At 41.5% G+C, this 20234-nt stretch overlaps 1 protein-coding gene, 1 long non-coding RNA gene and 1 pseudogene across 2 annotated transcripts; 1 reads left to right on the top strand and 2 right to left on the bottom strand.

The window, feature by feature from the left end:
* Positions 1 to 2335: 2335 nt before the first annotated feature.
* On the bottom strand, positions 2336 to 3588 carry LOC127757893 (uncharacterized; annotated as a pseudogene).
* A 7091-nt stretch (positions 3589 to 10679) lies between these two features.
* Positions 10680 to 12446, bottom strand: LOC127756740 (uncharacterized). Its single transcript, XR_008013298.1, has 3 exons — positions 12228 to 12446; positions 11924 to 12169; positions 10680 to 11749 (listed from the first exon to the last, which is right to left on the bottom strand). It is a non-coding gene; the product is annotated as an uncharacterized LOC127756740 (long non-coding RNA).
* A 1118-nt stretch (positions 12447 to 13564) lies between these two features.
* LOC127756306 (disease resistance protein RGA5-like) lies at positions 13565 to 19091 on the top strand. The gene is made up of 3 exons (XM_052281679.1): positions 13565 to 14373; positions 17102 to 17837; positions 18147 to 19091. The coding sequence occupies exons 1-3, from the start codon at positions 13565 to 13567 to the stop codon at positions 19089 to 19091; spliced, it is 2490 nt and encodes an 829-aa protein (XP_052137639.1).
* The last annotated feature ends 1143 nt before the right edge of the window (positions 19092 to 20234 follow it).

The raw sequence follows: 20234 nt of genomic DNA, 5'->3' as shown, positions 1-20234 counted from the left end.
ACGGTGTTTTTTTCTTGCACGGTTTTTTTAAAACCAGTTTTTTAGAAATGGCGTGTTTTTTCGATAGTTTTTTCCTCACGCGTCTTTTTATTTTTACCGACAATGGAAATAATTTTTCTCGCGCGTCTTTTTTTTTATTGATGATGGAGAACCTTTTTAGCGTGTTTTTGCGCTTTTTTTCTGACTTTTGCCTCACACGTTATTTTAACCGTTTTTATTTTCTCATGCATTTTCTCTTTTTAAATAGTTAGATTAGAGATAGAGAAGAGATATATATACTGGTTAGAAATCAGATTTTGTTTCGCCCTTTCCATTTTATTTTTTATCTCTTGCATTTTTTATTTTTTACGAACCATTTTTCCACCATTTTCTTAGGGAATCGAACAAATTTTTTAGATGTTTTTTTGCCTTTATAGGAATCAGACTTTTTTTTTCTGTTTTTAAAGGATTCGGATCTAGCGTTTTTTTTGTCACCACTTTTTTTTTGCCTTTTATATGAATCAGATCTTTTTTCCGTCGGATCTACAGTTTTTTTCCGCCACCCAGGGAAAAAACTTTTGTTGTTGTTGTTTTTCTTTATTTTCTTTTTTGTGCGGCTTTTCTTTTTCTTTTATGCACCTTTCTGTCTTTGTTCTCTTTTTCTTTTATTATTTTTTTTAACAAAAACGGCCCAAGTAGCTTGTTGCAAGATTATAGGGACTCAAATGTAAATAAAAAAAAAATACAGGGACTCAAATATAAAAGTACAAATCCAAAAATTAAAATCATATAAAAATGGAATGCTCTCGACATGTAGATTCCCTTTTTGCAAACAGATCTTCAATCCGGCACATCAATTTTTTTCACCAATCTGAGTCAGACTTTTTTTTGCTTTTCTTTTTCTTTTTATGCACCTTTCTGCCTTTGTTCTCTTTCTCTTTTATTAATTTTTTAACAAAAACGACCTCAAGTAGCTTGTTGCAAGATTATAGGGACTCAGATGTAGATATAAAAATTACAGGGACTCAAATATAAAAGTATAAATCCAAAAATTAAAATCATATAAAAATGGAATGCTCTCGACATATAGATTCCGTTTTTCAAACAGATCTTCAATTCGGCACATCAATTTTTTTCACCAATCTGTGTCAGACTTTTTTTTTTTGTTTGTAACAGCGAATCTGATATAGGAGTTGGATTTTTTTTTCACGGTTACGGATATAGGAGTCGGACTTTTTTTTTGGTTTTTTTATCGGACAAACCTGGTTTTTTCCGTCCCTTTTTTTGGTTTTTTTCGCCCTTTTTTTTCTGGATCGGACTTCTTTTTTCCATTCCGGTTTTTTTATCGGACAAACCTGGTTTTTTCTGCCCGTTATTTTTTCACCCGGTTTTTTGACAGACGATGGAAGCACCTCTTATTTTTTAAGTAGTAGAGAAGAGAAGAGATAGAGATATATATATGACCATTGGGCTCCCCAAATTCATCTCCTAATGTGACATGGTCCCGTAGCAAGGTTAACCCTAGCCATCAACCGAGACATCCTCACCACGCGCCGGCAAGGTATGAACTGCAACCCCATCACATCCATTGGCCTAATTGATTTGTGAAGCATCAAGCAGCAGAAGCAAATTTCATAGCTCGTCGTTGCCCACCCGTGCTCGCCCGTCGTGTGGACTTTTTTTTTTTGCGGGGTTTTTTTTTTTTCGGGGGGACATTGAGAGCTATGAATTTATCTAATTGCAAATTTCACATTTTCGATAAAATTTTGAAAATGGTTTTGATTATTCTAAATTTTTGTTTTCATATTTTCTATACTTCTTTAAAAAGAATCCACTTCCATTGCAAATTATCCATTGAACTTCTTAATATTAAGAAACAAACAAATCTAAATGGATAGTCACGTATAAGGTCCCTATAGAAAAAGAGTGTAACAAATAGTCAGAAAAAAAAGAGAAGCAGAGCAGACAGGTGGGGAAAAAGGACAAAAGAACACTGAAATAGGAGCAGACAGGGAGTATAACAAAAGAAAGCAGAAGCAGAATCTCTAGTTTCTTCCTTTCTTCTCACTCTATCTCCCCACAATGCATGGATGGGATATAACCATCCATATTTTGTTAGATTTGACGATTCAATTTTTTTTGTTGGGTTTGTATGGATATAACGATCTAATTTCTTATTTGGTTAGAGGAATATAGCAGGGATAGGAAAAGCAATAAGTTAGTATGACCCATTTGTCATATATATATATATATATATATATATATATATATATATATATATATATATATATATATATATATATATATATATATATATATTATTAAAATATAATCATCCGAAATCTTATTTTAAAGATTTAATTGTAATAAATATAATGTTAGAACAAGCAGAAGAAAGGCTCTAAAATTTTTACATGGTAAAAACAGCAACCGCCCAAGAAGGATGGGCCAAATATGCGTGTCGATCACGTCGCTTGTAAACCTGCCGATCCTGCTTCTTCACCATGACGACCCAATCGCCCTCACCAAGTCACCATCATCCGTAGTATTCTCCACCAAAGAGTAAGTGCGATGAACGATACGTGCTTTGCCCACCTTTCCCACAGAAGCAGCAGCAATGGATCGGAACTCGAAAGAAGCGAAGCTCCCCTTCCCCATGGCGCACAGAAGGTTGCCCGGAACAATGCGGCAATTGGATGCCACCACCACCCGCAGCTCAACGATGGTCAGCTCCTTCTTCCCCGTGACGGCCGAGATCCCGACCACCATGTGGTACACCGCAAAATCGGCGGCGGCGGTGGGGACGGCGACGAAGCGGTGGTCGTCGCTGCCGAGAGGCAAGGCCCCTGGCCGTCGAAAGGCAGGTTGTGTCGTGCACCATCTCCCACTGCTCGGTGTCCATGTCGAAGGCGCAGGTGCCCTTGTGATCTTGCAGCTGCTGCGGCTGCACGGACACCGACAGGACGATGTGGGAGCCGACGAGGGCGTACGCCGCGACGCGCACCTTGGGCGGGTCGAGGAACTCCAGCGGGTTGAGGCGGCACGGGAAGAGCGGCGGCGACGGCAGCTGGCGCCACACTGTGTGGCTGAGGTCGTCGAGGACGAAGAACCATGGCTCGAAATCCAGCAGCCTCACGACGGCCGGGGTGCGGGAGAGAGCGTAGAGCTTGCCGCCGCCACCGCCGCCGCCGACTCCGCCGTCGTCCGAGATCGAGATGAGGACGGGATTCACCTTGGGGAAGACGAATCGCGGGCCGCCGCGCTCCATGGAGGCCTCGGGATCGTAGACGGTGGTCGCCTCCATGCCGACGCCCATGATCCGTGCCCCCACCGCGGCGAACAACATGCCGCGGCCGCGGCCGCTGCCGGTGTTAAGTAGGAGGCGGGCGGCGGCGCCGGCGGCGACCTCGATTACGTAATGGGTGTTGGGCTCTTCCTCGATCGACTCCGTGCGCCAACACCATGTGGCTGCTTGTCAGGTGAGGAGGCCACCTTCCTCTTCTTCTTGTTCCCTGGGCGAACGCGGACGAGACGAGGTACCGGCGCCGGCGTCGGCGTCAGCTTCGGCGCCACGAGTTTCTTCCTCCTCTTCTTGTCCGGCGTCACCATCTTCTTCCCTCGACTGGATTCGGAGTACATATCAAAGACGTGATGAAAGGAACCCCTATCCCAGTGGGGTTGCTTTCGTCGGCCGGATCCGGAGGACAGCATGGGCCTAGCCGAGACTGGGCCAAATGTTACTACTACTTGAGACGGGCCGCCAGGACAGTGCAACCTGACTGCGTCTCATCTACTGAACTCCCCGTCGCAATCAGATTTTTTTTTTTAGTAAAGTGCAAGGGTAGTCCTTAAACTTGTAGTAGTGTGTCATATAGGTCCTTAAAATCTCAAAATGTAAATCCAAGTCTTAGAACTTGTCATAGTGTGTCATCTAGGTTCCAAATCGCACAACCCCTTCAGGATTATACGTGGTGCTGACGTGGCATGTCACACGGACATGACGTGGCATAATTTTGACTGACAAATGAGACCCATTTAAAATTTTTCTTTTTTTCTTCTCTTGTATTTTCCTTTCTTCTCCTTTCTCTGTGATCCGAGCAAAAGAGAGGAAAAAAAGAAGAATGAGAAGAAAACGGAAAATAAAAAGAAAAGAAGAAAAAAAAGGACATGTCACGTCCATGTGGCAGGTCACATCAGCGCCACGTAGGATCCAAGAGGGGATGTGCCGATTTGGGACCTAGATGATACACTTTGACAAGTTCTAGGACTTTGATACGCATTTTGAGAGTTTGGGGACATAGATGACATACTGCTGTAAGTTTAAGGACCGCTCGTGTATCTTACTCTTTTTTTCTTTCTTTTTGGAACGTTCGCTTGCAAGTGCAACATGCAAATGATAGCTGCGTTCTTTTTTCAGGTTTTTAGGCATGTTCACTACTACAGAATCGAGGACGAGATCCCCTCCAAATTACAGGTAGGCCATAAATGTTTGCGCATGCAAAAAAACGTTAACCTGAGATGGATCAAAGGCTTCTTAAGGGCGCTGCATGCGAAAAACTAATTTTACATGCGGGCAATGTGGAGAGCAAGTGGGAAATAGATTTTTTTCTGCACCTTTTTTCTCTTCCTCCTCTCCACCGCACCTATTTCTCTTCTCCAGAACCATCGTTCGCCGCTTCCCCTTCCTCATCTCCTCATCTCTTCCTCTTCCCTCTCTTACTCCCTCGCTCATCTCCTCCCTTCCTCTCCCACGGTGGCAGCCGGCTCTTAGGGTGGCAGAGGTGGCAGTCAACAGGCGCGACGAATCTAGCAACGACTCTCTCCGGGAAGGGGGATATCCGCCACCGGCGGGCTCAGAAGGATGGATCCAACCTCACATGCAGCGGGTGCGAGCAGTGACCTCAGGAGTGGCCAACGACCTCTTTCCTCTAGCGCCGGTGAACTCAGCAGCAACGGATCTAGCGGTGGGGAGCTCGCGGCGGCGACAGATCTGGCGCTAGGGAGCTCGGTGATGGTGAATCTGGCAGGCTCTCCCCTTCGTGCGCACATGGATCTAGCGGCGGGGAGGGTGTTGGTGATAACGAGGGTGTCCGCGCTTACCTCCTCAAGGCCGTGAAGTACTACAACACTGAACTGGTGTGCTCCTCCTCTTCGACGTCTTTGGCTTCGAGCCGCCAACAGGGACTTCGCCTACCGCGTGATGCCATGCTGTTCCTTTGCGGCGATAGCGACCCCCCTGTTAGACATGGATGTGGGAACTAGAGGCCTGCTCGAGGGGTGCCAAGGCAGGGGACACGGATTCATGCACCAACCGCAATTGATTGAGGATGGCAGCGATGGCCGCTGAGCACGGGAGCTGCTTGCTATTGTAGCCTACCCATATTCCTTCACATTTGTCATGAAAACACGACTATCACAAACCGCAGCCGCGCCTCCCATTGTACCTGTCCTCCCCGCGGTGCTGTCATTGCCTACACACCGCTGCCGATGTTTGTCATTCTGCCAATGCCAAGGGTCGTCTCTCCGCTCTAGATCGATTAGACATGATTAATTTGCCGATTGGATTGAAGCTGAATCACGAATTACTGAAATATCCTTTTAAATTTGGTGGCAAATTCCAAACGTGCCCTCGTTCATAAGTATATACTGCTAGTATATTGCACTATAAAAGTTCCCCTTTCTTTATTGCTCATTTTTGTTTGTTCACTATGTAACTATCTACCATAAGCATCTTACAACGTTAATTGAAGCTAAGAACATAAGGTCAGAGGCTTAGAGCTGGAATGTGCGTGCTCGACTTAATCAATAGCATTGCCTATTTTCTTCTAGCTCAGCGTTTGCTGTCCTCGATTTGGGACTCCTAATTAGCAGTACGTTGTACCGGTTGATCAACCAGCTATTCTATGTTGAAGTGGCGTGAGAGCATCTCCCACTTTTGTTAGGTCAGAAGATTCTCCTCCCTTGAGGATACCCGGCCCTCAAGATGATCTGATGCTTAATTCGGCAAAGGGATGGAATTTGACTTCCATCCGTAACTATTTCTTTATAGCAGATTTGCAGAGGCACAAGAGCGTGCCGGTTTCTATTATTAATAGGAAGAAGAATCTCTCTCCTTTCGATGTTAAAGACAATAGATTCGTTCCAACCAACAGATGGTTGTCATGCATGTGCCCGGCTGTTAGAACAATGGTGGGATTATGTTGTGATGGTTAGCCGGTCAACAACAGAGGCAGCAACATCATCATAGTCATTAATTATTCGTGGCATGGAAAATACTCCATCTAGCTAGTTGCAGATAATAGTAGTTCTAGTAAATATACCAACCACTCTCGCCCCCACTTCATTTTTTTCCTTTTTTTTCGGATCTGAATCGATCCACCATCCCAGCCCACAGATTGGCGACACACCATGGAGGAGGACGATGACACCGTGGCGGTTGATGGTGGTGGCCAGCGAGCGGTGGTCGGCGGCGGTTGAGACGAAGGCACTGCTTCGGACCTCACTGCCGGACGCTGGGTAGCATCTTAACCAGTAAGGAGATGTTCACCTGGACCAATAGCAACAACCAGCGACTGCTCCACATCGGCAACATTGATAGAACAAGCAATTAAGGAAATGTCACTCTGATTTGCATTTGCATACTCTCCTTTAACTTTACGTATGAAGCCCCAATTTTTTTTTTTTTTGCAAATCAAATTAACGTGCAATCTCCAGTATTACCTGATCTTAATTGATGGGCTGCATAGGTCCTACATTTGCACATCGTGCTTCATGTGGTTGGTCGCAGAGGATAGGGTGGAGTCCGCCGGTGATGGAGGCTGTTTGCTATTTTTCTTTTGCTCGTCATCTCTATTGACATGAACGAGAATGTTTTTGCATTATTTTCATGTTTGCTAGATGATGGATGGATGCTACGCGCAACATCGAGCTCATCTCTATACCACACTGCTATATATTTTCATGATTCCATCATCGACTATTGCTTGCCACCCGGTTGCCCTCTCCACTACCAGTCACAAGACATAGACCGTGCTCTTCATCCTTACAACAAGATCCAACAAAGCCACCAGATGGATTTTTAGCTGAATCATTTTTTTTCTTTTCTAGTTTGATCCTGTGAGTAATTTTATCGCTTGTGTGATATTGAGCCTGTAATTTTTCCATTCATACGACTATTTTGTGATACAGATCAACAATACTCTTATTATCAGTTTTTACTCTTATATTGTATATTGAACACATCAGTAAACATATTACTACATGGTGGCTACGAGATCATGGCTATATCGAGAGTAAGGTGGTAATTATTTTACACGCAGACCACGAAATCTCAGTTTTTACTCTTATACTGTGTATTGAACACATCAGTAAACATATTAATACACGGTGGCTACGAGATCATATTTATAATATTGGTAAAAGAATTATTAGCGTTGTAAGCTGGTAGTAATTCTTTTGCGACCATCTAGGTATGGCGTCAGCAGATGTGGGAGGTTGGGAGTAAATGAAAAACTCAACGTAAATTCGTTACTTTTGAAACATGCGAAGATACTAGAAAAACGGAAAACTCGGAAAGAGAAAATGTTACTACTTTTTTATATAAGCATGGTTAAATTTAAAACAGTTTGACTTTAATTAAAGTCAAAACGTCTATTAACTGAAACACAGGAGTATCATTTATCCGTGACTGGAAGTAGCATATATAGATGTAAGCCATTAATCCTTGTGGGTTGTGGCCAATATGTTTTATGATGGTATGGTCAACGGGAGAAAGTTCTCGCCAATAGTATCTTTCATGGATTCTTATGAGAGAGATAACATGCATGGGCATCACCAGCAATAATTATAAGATTTTCAACAGTTCTTTTTTTTTATACGGATCGACGTACAATACTCTTCATGTAGAAAAGTACATGATATTACTTTTCAAGGTATTAATTAAATCTACCTGTACTATCTCTTTAATTATCTAAAACATTTGTTAAATTATTTATGATCAACGTTTCAAAAATCTAATAGAATAATATAATTAAAACATCAAATATTTATTGACGGATAGGGTATATTGCACGGCACAGAAGAAAAAAACATACCCGGCCGTACAATAGGTTCCAACAAACTGAGGGTTGTCATGTGCCCGGCCGTTAGAACAACGGTGGGATTACGTTGTGATGGTTAGCAGGTCAACTTATGAACCATAGTCAGTAGTAGCATGTCCGTGCTAACGCTACGGTAATAGTTTTTAATCTAAATCAAACAACCATAAATCAAACAACCAAAAGAGATGGATGAATTAAAATCAAAGCAACAATTAAAATCATATTATGAGACGGAGGGAGTAGCTAAGAAACAAAGCTAATAAAATATGTGTTCAAACTTCATTTACGTTTCAATGCAAACTTAAAATTAAAAAAAAAATCAGCTGCAGTTGGTGGCTTGGAGCAACCAGAGCATACAACGGAGCACACAAAAAGTACATTCACGGGAGACATGAACTGTGAATTTTTCAACATCTCTACTTACTCAAAAAAGGTGATATACTACCTGGAATTAAAGAAAACAAATTGGATTCTCTCTTAATAAAAAGGGTTGGAGTATGATTCCATTTAACAACCCAAAGTAATAATTGAGCAAAATAGAATCTTGATAAATTATTTTGCTAAGTGGCAATGCCATGAAAGCATCACAAATCAACTTATATCAGGCACTAAGGCCCCAGCCCATATCCAAATTAACGAACCGAGGTTTCCATACTGAGGTAGGAAGTATAATAACTGTCAAACTTTTTTCTTTTACCAAGTCACTGGAGGGGAGAGATTCCCCACCTGAATTTCATTCAAACTGAGACAATAAGCAAGGAATTTGAGTACAGGAAGGATTACAGTCCAGATTTACAGCTAATTTAGAGCATGAATAGAGGATGAAATTACATTTTTCCAAGCCAGAATAACATCACGGTCTTTCGGACCAAAGCGAACCGCCCAGAGGTTAACTTCCTGTTGGCATTTTGACAGGGCTGAAAGCAGTGATGGTTGAGCATTGCGGAACACCACGTCGTGTATGTGAAGCCAGAGACACCAAAGGCATAGCAGGATGAAAATCTTGAAATGTTTCTTTGGAGCACGTCCAGAGTGGCGGAAATATAACCGTCAAACTTGATATGCCAGCAGAAAGTATATTGATATTACATGGTGTATCTTAATTCAAAGTAATCTTAACATAATTTATTAACCATGACAACAAGGCTGCGATGAGGGTGTGGGAGAAATTGGGCTTATTAAACCTCGCCAATACTTCAGAATCAGCTTCAAGCTTCATGGAGATAGTTATCGAAAACAATAACAACATCCAGGGCATAGAATCAATCTGGTTTGCAGCCCGCGCTCACACATTATGGAAGTAAAAAAAAAACAGATTTTCGAAAGACAACAATCCCAGCTATCAAACACAATTTTTGTTAGCAAATCACCAACTCTATTGACCTTTGGAAACATAGGGCTAGTAATGAAATCAAGGCAAAAAATCAGCCTTTGGTCTGAACTAATCAACTGAGGCCCACATGTACAGTATTTTTTTTCACCTTTGTACAAGACCTCTCTTCTATACCCATTTTACTCTTCGTCCCTCTCCTTGGTGACCAACCTCCGTCTTGGTGACATATAAATATGCCCGTGCTAACGCTACGACAACATTTTAATATATATTACATACATATGTGCTTAATACCATTGCACCCTTTTATATGTTTTAAAGCAATCTAATTCCTTAAGGAATTTCTATATAACTACAGGAACGTTGTCTTAAGATTGTAATAAAATCAAACAACCAAAAGGTGAGATTCTCTGTTCAAACAAGCTAACAAGCATCAATACCGAAAAGCACTGCAAAAAGGAAAAAACTAAGGGTAATTTTACTATTTTTGAGAAGGTATCAAGAGGTATCATATTTTTTATGTAAAATTTGGTAGAAAACTACTTGAAGTACACTGGTGGAGAAATGCTTTTTAGTACCGGTTCGTAACCCCCCTGTAGTCCCAGTTTTCCAACCGGGACTACGAATCCGGGACTAAAGATCGCTATCTTTAGTCCCGGTTGGTGGGAGCATCTTTAGTCCCGGTTGATAACACCAATCGGGACTAAAGATATTTTTTCTTTTTTTTTTCTGCTTTTAATATTGAATATTGATTTCACACCATCCCCTCCCATATCCAAATCATCACGTACCACAGAACATCTCCAAATCCTCAAATCCTCAAACAAATCATCTCCAAATACATCACAAACTCTTAAAAAAATTACATCACAGGGTTCTAAAAAATTCATCACAGATTCACATCTTACACAAAAATACATCACAGATTCACATCTCAAAAAAAAAAAGAAAGGAAAAAAATCCGGTCGGCGGCCACTGCCGCCTCCCATCCTCCCCTCCGCGCCGGCCGGCCGCCGCCGCGCCGCCGCCCGCGCTGCCGCCTCCGCATGGCCCCCGGCGCCGCCGCGCCGGCCGCCCACCGTAGCCGCCGCGCGGCCCCCCGCGCCGCCGCGCCAGCCGCCCGTCGCCGCCGCCGCACAGGCCGCCTCCGCGCCGACCGCCTGCAATGTGGGTGAAGGAAAAAAAGGAAGGAGAGGAGGGGAGTTAGAGATAAGGAAAGAGATAAGAAGTTAGAGAGGAAAAAAAGAGATAGAGGGAGGAGTTTGCTGTGTGGACCGGGAAAAGAGGATCGGTACTATGGATTATATAGTGTGTTTTGATTTTTATTCCCGGTTAGTAAGACCAACCGGGACTAAAAATAGGGTTTTAGTCCCGGTTGGTGTTACTAACCGGGAGTAAAGATCATAGGGCCCTGACACGGCCTGACATGGAATCAACCGGGACTAAAAATGAACTTTAGTCCTGGTTGGAGTTACCAACCGGGACTAAAGATAATGTTTAGTCCCGGTTGGTAACAACAACCGGGACTAAAGATCTTCCTCTTATGCCGGTTTTTAATGGAACCGGAACTATTGTGGATTTGGGTCGACCGACCAAAGATGGTTTCTCTACCAGTGGTATCTCGAGGTATTAAAATAAAATTTAAGTACCTTAAGGTAATTTTTCAACTACCATAAAATTTCTCAAAAACTAAATAAACGACATTATCTAAATGGTATTGCTAAATAATTAAATAAACCACAGTATCTGACTGGTATGCTAAATAATGAATCTGAATAGAATAAAGTACATGCTTGGCATCGCCATGTTGGTCGACAATTAGGGGTAAAGTACATATGGTAGGGGCGGCGTAATGTGCCCATCCTGTTATCCACATAAAAGGAGACCAAAGTGTTCACTTATGCTTTTGGAAAGAAATCTACATAATAAAATTAGTGTACTATAATTACCACAAATCAAGAAAGCAATTTTGCAACTGGATTAAGAAATAGCAAGTTGTACGTACATGGGATTAATCTTGCAAAAACTAAATGATAAGAGCTCCATCAGATTATTTATTGCATTTAGTTTACTCTTACCGTCGTCCATGCTGAGCCTCTGATCGATCAAATGACATATCGATGGTAATTTATTCTACTCATAATTGAGACAAAGAAAGTACCTACGATATGTGTCATGAGCTCATGAGGTCCTTTTGGTGCTTGGCTTCCTCTTAATTCCTGAAACTGAAATGTGCCAAGGTGTATTCAGATTGGCACCTCCGAAGAATTCTGTGGCATTGTCACTCAACTAAGTAAGCACCCGCATCAAGCCTCATCAGCTAGTCAACTGCTCACACCTGTCACCCCATAGGGCATGAAAGAATACATAAGAGACATGGCATTAGAGATCTCATGACAACCCAGAAAAAGAAAAACATGTGGATTGCACAATTATTTTGTAGTAATAAAGAACTTTCCTGGACAGAAACTGGTTGAGAAAAAAAAACAAAATGCAGAAACGGAGTGGTTACATGGAACAGATGAAGTAAATCCCTTTAACAGTGGAAGTATGGAACAAAGACGGCCAGACAAGATGCAGAGCAACCCTTCCTCCTGCGTGCACGTTGTGATCGTCTTCAGCAGCTCCGGCGACTTCGACTCCCACGAGGAGACTCGCACCTGGATACGGCCACCGAGCGAGAAGCTTGTCGTGTGATGGTGCATCGGCCGTGTTTGCTCCCTCCAATATGTTTTCTCCCTCGCTCTCGGCGGCTGATCTGGAGGAATCAATGGCGACGGCGAATCAAGGGGAGCGGCGGCGAGGAGCAGGTTCACCTCCAATCTTTTTGCCTCCTCGCTCTCGGCTCCCGATCTGGAGGCGCGGCGGCGCGGTCAGCGTGAGGGGCATCAGCGTCGCCGATCTGGAGGCGCGATGGCGGGGAAGCGGAAATCGGCGGCGGTGTTCCTCCGGGAGGTGCGCAGAGAAGGGTGCGGCCAGCGGGGTGCGTGCGGGAGGTGGGAGGTGGAGAGTATCGAAGGCGGCGCAGCGGCACACGGTGATTAGAGCGGCGACGCGGTTAGGGGAGAGGAGACGCGGAACTGGAAGAGCGAGAAAGAAAGAGAGAGATGGGCGTGTGCAATTCAGGGAGGTGGGAGGTGGGATTGATCTCGATCGTTCGATTTTACACTGAACGATCTGAACCGTTGAGTGATGAATGTAAGAGTGTAGGAGTGAAAGATGAGTAAGATGAGTTGGTGAATTATAGGGTAGAAGATAGATAGATTATTCGTGGCAAGGAAATTACTCCGCCATTTGGCTTATTCGTGAAATAAGCCAAACGACATGTTTGCAAACGAAAAATAATCTGTGAACAAAACTTTTATATATGTGTTATTAGCGATCTAAAAGCAAAGGCTGAAAAATACACTTTGATTAAAAAAACTCAAAATCAGCTTTAAATTTAAAGATGAAAATTCAAATTTTATCTGATAAGTATAAATATAATTAAGCGAAAAGATGAGGCCAACTTTAAATCTTGCTCATTCATATTTTTTTCATACTTTAATTCAATTTTTTTTACACTGTCGTGGCCAGATTTATCTTCAAAATTAGTTTCAAATAATAGTATAACATTGCTGTATATTTCCATATGTTTTATACTCCTACATGTTAATAATGAAACTAGGTGTTTTGGTGATCATGTTGCTCTGTCCATACTCCATAGTGTCACTGCTAAAAACGAAGGAACGATAGATGTAGAACCATTAAGATCGATTTGTCAAATTGATCCTTGTGGCCAACATGTTTTATGATATGAAATGGTCAACGGGAGAAAATTCGCCTACAGTTTCATCCATGGATTCTTTTAAGAGAGAGAGAGATAACATGCATGTGCATCACCAGCAATAATTATAAGATTTTCAACGGTTCATTTTTTTTGATACGGATCGACGTACAATATTCTTCACGTAGGAAAGTTCGTGAACATTCCAAATTAGTAGCTGTCATTCTAAAGAAAAAAAAAGAACAATTAATTAGCTAGTATCTTATCTTATATAACTGGAGGGTTGATCTGCTAGCTACTGACATTCAAACGCAGTGCCAACATCACTGACATACATAGATCAAGAAAGAGCTAGCGAGCGAGAGAGAGAGAGGAATTGATCGAGCCATGGCCGTGAACATTTCGACTGGGGTGATGAACTCACTCCTGGTGAAGCTGGAAGAGGTGTGTCGATACGACTTGGCAGAGTTCCAATTTTCTACCCAATTTGATTTCAAGAACAACATCTGGAACTTGAAAGAGGAGTTGAGCTGCATGAATGCTCTACTGGAGAAGCTGCCTGACATGGAGGCTCTGAATATTCAGGAGAGGGAGCTGAGGAACAAGGTACGTGAGCTGGCCTACTTTGTCGAGGACAAAATTGACATGTTCATGCACAGTTTTGGCACTGCAGTTGACAAGGCCACCTTGCTCACTGACACGATGGAGCTGATGCTCCCTAACTTGTTCGGCAAAATCGACGAAATCAAGGATCATGCTGTCGAGGAAGTCAAAAGAGTAGAGAGATACAATCTCGACGTTGACGGGTCTATCAGCTCTAATCCGAGACAGATAGACGAAATCGATGATGATATTTCACCTGTCCTGTGTGGAGAGGCAAATAGTCTCGTCGGCATCAATGTCCCGTGTGAGGTGATTACGCAGTTGCTAATGGAGGACATGGAAGGAGAGTCAGGACAGCATCCTAAGGTGCTCTCCATTGTGGGCCTTGGGGGTCTTGGTAAATCAACTTTGGCCATCCAGGTTTATAATAAAATCCATGGCAGATTTGAGTGCGCGGTGTTTGTGTTTGCCTCACGAAACCGTAGCGCGTCAGTGATTTTAAAGGACATTCTTTCACAACTCAAATACGATGGATCGGCTGATGATATACAAAGTCTCATCGACGCAACCAGAGAAAAACTCGCTTGCAAGAGGTATGAGAATTGAGAGCATGCTACTATGTTTCTATTTCGTTGTGTCAATACAACTATTCCAATTGGCAATGGATGGATCACAACAACTTAGTGTACCATCAAAGGTCTATGTAGCAAACAGCTTGGTATAATATTCCATAATATTTTGGGTTTTCCTAGTTAGGTGTTTAAAGAGAATTATATTCCTTGGCACTCAGTTCAGTACCAATCAATTATTTGCATTTAGTTTGTCTCTATTCCTTATATACGATCGATAAATCAACTTCCTAGTCATGTTAATGATACGTATCAGCAGATATGCTTCTGAAAAAAAAAGGCCATAATGCCCTTATGGACAAAGATGACCTAATAGATAGTTGGCCTCATTATATGCTTCTAAAATTTATGAAATTTTTTTGTAGTTCCCAACATTATATGACAAAAGCTTGAGCAAAATGTTCCAATGTTTTTCTTCAAGTTTCAGTTGTTCTGGCAAATATATACTATTCTGCAAACTATGAAAGAGGAACCACATATATACAAAAACTACATCACAAAAAATTTGTTACAGCAAAAGACACATTCGAGATCTTAATATTTCCTAGTTAACTACAAGAATAGTTTCATAGTTTTATAAAAGAAACTTACAGTGGAGCCAGTTCGTTGCCAGCCCCATCTTATTTGGAATTTTCTAAGAATTGTCAAGTCCAATGGCCTGGGATTTAAACAGTTGAGAAACTCACAAGAATATCAATTCAACTTTACTTAAAAAAAAAGCCAATACAAGAGTCTTATATAAAAACAGGTAAAAGAGAGCGGCCATCGGGTAATCTATCTCTTATTGCCATACACAAAACTATTCCATATAAAACCCATATGTATTATATTCTGTATAAGGATCTTGTAGAGAATATCTCCCATTTGTGCTGTCAGGCAAAGATAACCCGTCGCTGTCAAAGTTTAATTCTACATTCTCCAGTAATGAACATAACTCAATATGCTCCTATTCATTCTCAATGAAGTTTCATCGGAAGGCCTCCTGTAAAACCATATCTTTAACTGATCGCTTTTGTTGATTGCTAATAACATATGGCTTAGGATATTGTACTCACAAAGTAACTTTAACAACCCAAACTTCCTCGCAAAACTTGTGCATTCCCCATTGTTTAATACTTTCTTTTCACAATACTCCTGCGCCACCTTTTACTTTCATGAAAGCTTTTAAAGAATTATTGTCCTTTTTAGTCAGAACTTCGAAAAAAAATCCACCCCTTTGCATCTATTTGTTTATCAACAACTCTACACACATGTCAGAAGAATTATTTTTTAGTTCCACAATCCACAAAATCAGCCGATAGCCAATTCTTCAACGAAAGGATAGTTGGTTGATCCTAGGGAATATATCTTCTTTTCTTTTTAACATATTGTGATTGGATATGATAATTTTATTCCCTATAAAAGAACAAATCATATGCAAATATTACATGAAGAACCATCAAATAACTGTATATCTAATTTTTCCTTTTTATCAAACATCACAAAAGATTTTAACCAATGTTTTCTAGCAACTGCTGCAAAAAAAAAGGAATTATATATAAAATATCATAATTGTCACACTAGCACACAAACTTACTACTTGATGAGTGATTTCAGCTTCAATGTAAATTATGTTGAGTATAACATTGAACTAGGTTTAAAATTGCAAAAACAATGACAGCAATAACATGCAGCAGCAGCAACAACAATTGAATAGCTCTTTAAGGTTCCTATAGAGGTACATTATACTTGTGAGATATTTATGGTACTTGATAAAGATACTGTGAGGTACTATATTTTTTATGTAAAATTTGATACTTCATAAGTACCAAATTATACCAGAAATAAACACTAGAAATTTAATTTTGTACCTCCTAATACTGTTGCACACAAGTGCTATAAAAAGACTATAGTTTGCAAGATCTGTACTGTTGCACACAAGAACAATATTAGTATTGCTAAAACAATGAGTAAGTAGGTTTGGACCTTGAACTAGTACTATATCAACAAGGACTACAGAAGGTCCTTTAGATAATACTGTCGGATTTCAGTGTGAGCCACTTTGTTTCTTGATGAATAATGAATTTCTTGTCATAAAATATATCTAAAATAAAAATAAATGGATAAATTTATTCTTGCAACAAACTGATAATCATCATGTGTAGTTCTTGCTGATAATAATCGAAATGCCTCACTAAATAAATGTTCTGAAAACTTAATGTCTAAGGTTTAATACTAAATTATCTTGATTTATTACACCATCAGCATGTTTACCATGTGGTAGTTTCTGATTTTGTTTTAGGGCATTCTTTTGAAACCTATAAATCTTGTTGTTTTCAGTAATATGTTAAGTAACAATATCACCTTGACCAGTTGACCATATCGCTGAAAACAATGAAGATGCTCAACTTACATAACCGAGAACCATTTGTAATGGGCGTTACGAATCTGTACTAATATTTTCTGTGGCAGCGCATGTTCTGTACCCATGCTGCATTCAGTCATCGTTTCTATCTGATTGTAGACTTGATAGAAATTTTAACTGTTTATTATCTGGACAATATAATGCCTGGGATAGGTGTAGATATAGATATACCAATGAGTATGAAGGCCAGGGATTTAACTATATGGTTTATAACAAAAATAGCTTGATATGGTTTTCTATAGATATCTATGGTTTTCTGCTATTGATTATAGCTTGTTTGTTTCTCAGGTTCCTAGTTATAATCGATGACATATCAAGCATAGAAACATGGAACAGTATTAGTGGTGCATTTGTCGAAAACAACACTGGAAGCAGAATGATTACAACTACGCGAACAAAGGATGTAGCAAATGCCTGCTGCTCAAGCTTCCGTGGCATTGTCTATAAGATGAAACCACTAGGTTGGACGGACTCCAAAAGCTTATTTTTCAGAAGAATATATGGGTCAGATAACTACATCCCTGAACCTGAAGAACTCATAATTGTTGTTGATATTTTAAAAAAATGTGGAGGAGTTCCGTTGGCTATAGTTGTCATAGCTAGTCTTTTGGCTAGTCAAGGAGAAGTTAACAAACTGGATAATTGGTTGAAGATAAAAAACTCTATGGGGTTTGAACTGGAAACAAATCCTAACTTTAAATGGATGAAGCATATACTTAAACTTAGCTATAATAATTTATCTTGGGATCTGAAGACGTGCTTCCTATATCTTCATATGTATCCTGAAAACATTAACATCATGAAGAAAGACTTAGTAAGACAATGGATAGCAGAAGGATTTATTACCCAAAGAGATAACCGAGACCTGGAAGATATTGCTGAGAGCTACTTCAGAGACCTCGTAAATAGAAGCCTGATAAAGCCAGTTCAGTTTAAGTATGGTGAGGTTGTCTCCTGTCGTGTTGTGCACAATTTGTTACTTGATCTTATTGTTGAGAAGTCGATAGAGGAAAACTTTGTGACTGTAATTAGTACTGATCAAGATTGCTCAAGACGAAGTAACTTTTTGATTCGCCGGCTCAGCTACCGATCAAACTGTGGTAACATAATCCAAGCAAGTGAGTCTTTACATCAAGTCCGATCTATCACTTATTTTGGGAATTGGCTCCATCAGCGTGGTGAAAGCTTGCCTCGTCTTCGCATGTTTAAAGCCTTGAGGGTTCTACATCTGAGAATAGAAGGTTATTTTTCATTCCGTGCAATATACGATTTATCTCCTATATGTAACCTTTTTCAATTGAGGTATCTGAAGTTGGAAGGTATTTTTTTCCAGTTTCCTGATACAATTGGGGAACTGCGATATTTGCAAGTGGTTGACATAAATTGCGGCACTAATCTCGTACTCGTGGGTGGATTTCTGAGTGATGCTTGTTTACCATCATTGCGGCATCTGAGAGCTGCAGGGAGTGAAGAGCTCGGCAGGGGGATTAACAGGCTGACCTCTATACGTACACTTGAAGGAATTAACTTCTGCAATTGCTCTGTTGAAAACATCCGACATCTTGGGGTGCTAACCAATCTAAGGACGCTTGGTGTCATCTACAATCGCCGTCGAGGCAACGATGAAGATGACCTGATAGATATGGTAAAGTTTGCTGCTCTTGCCACTTCTCTCAGGGAATTGGGCGGCTGCAACCTCCGCTGTCTAGATTTCAGAGTTGTTCTAGAGGGGAATATCAGGCAACCACCCATTAGCTTCTTGTGCAGCTGGTCTCCTCCTCCACAATTCCTTCAGAGGTGTCACATTTACAAGGCGTTCCACAGGGTTCCATATTGGATACAACAGGTTGAGACCTTAACTAGTCTGTGTCTCAAGGTCGTTGAACTCAAGGGTGATGATATGCGAGTTCTCTCAAGGTTACCCTGCCTCGCTTACCTTGACTTGCAAGTGTTCATGGTTCCTGGCATGGAGATCATTATAGATAGTGTATCATTTTCAGTTCTCAAAGAACTAAAGTTGACCTACGGATCCTCCACCTCCAGTTTGTCGATCGAGCCAGGAGCAATGCCAAAGCTTAGAATTATGCATCTTATTGTTTTTGGCCAGGCAGAACAAGATACCAAGTCTCTATATGGCATTCAGCACCTTCACAGCCTTGAAGACGTCATAATCACATCTGATTACAATAATGTGTTGGTTTCATTTAGGGAAGCCCTCGATAGGCATCCGAGGATTGGTTCCATCCAAGTATGCATAGGAGCATCTTCGGATCTATAATGCTTTAAGCCGAACGTCTGGCAGTTGGAAAAAAATCGGTCGGCACTCCACCATCCCATCTATTTTACTGGTTCACTTTTCAACTCCACCAGCCACATGTTAGCCTTATCCCTTCAACTTCCTAACTCTCTCTCTCTCTCTCCCCACTGACTACTTACTCCATTCCCCACACATTTCCATCTATCTTCCTCATGCCGGAGCTATGGTAGTGGACAAGCTCCGCCTGCGCTTCTGGAGGACGGAGAGCGGCATCGTGGCCATGCCCACGGCGAAGTTGAAGACCTCGCGGTTAGCGGCGACGCCGCCGCTGGTGGGGGAGGAGGAAGACTGCGCGGGCCTGGCCACCACCATGCAGGAGATTCCTGGCAGCCCGCGTGGGGAGAAGGTGCGGCGAGGCTGCCGTGGCCAGCTTGGGTGCCATCGGGCGTCGGAGGAGGAGGGAGTTGGGGGTGGCGGCAGCGGCGGCCATCGCGGCGGAATGGAGAGGAGAGGGGTTCGTCGGGGACTAGCAACCGGAGTTGAAGAAGAAGAGAGGTAGGTTTTCTCAGGGGCCGGCGACCAGAGTTGACGAAGATTGAAGTGGGTTTGTATTCTCGGAGAAGACGGAGGTGGGTTTGTTTTGTTTGGAGTTTAGGGATGTTGCATCCTATTATTTTAGCTTGTTGCACTCCGTTGTATTAAGGTGTTTCATTTTGGTTTGATTTGATGTTGCACATATTGAATCTTCATGTTGCAATCAATATGTTTTGATTGCATTTGGTTGAAACACTTCCATTGAAGCGATGAAACATTTTTCCTTCATTCATTAAACATCTGAAACTTTCCAGTTGAAGCGATGAAACATTTTTCCTTCATTGATGAAACATCTTAAACTTTCCAAGTGAAACATTTTTCATCGAGTGCAACATGTGAAACATTTTGCAACAGTACAGTTCAACACCTTCCTCGATCGATGAAACATCTAAAACTTTTTAAGTGAAACATTTTTTTATCGAGGAGTGCAACATGTGAAACATTTTGCAATAATACAGTGCAACACCGTCCGATATTTTGAAAAATATTAGACGTCCGATTTGTAGCACTCTCCATCTTCGGATGCCCGGACACGAGGAGAAAAATCGAGCGGACAATAACTATGCTGCC

The sequence above is a fragment of the Oryza glaberrima genome, chromosome 12 (genome assembly GCF_000147395.1).
Source record: "Oryza glaberrima chromosome 12, OglaRS2, whole genome shotgun sequence".
Lineage (NCBI taxonomy): Eukaryota > Viridiplantae > Streptophyta > Magnoliopsida > Poales > Poaceae > Oryza > Oryza glaberrima.
Note: the sequence above shows the minus strand (reverse complement) of the source record. Positions and strands in the feature narration are given on the sequence as shown.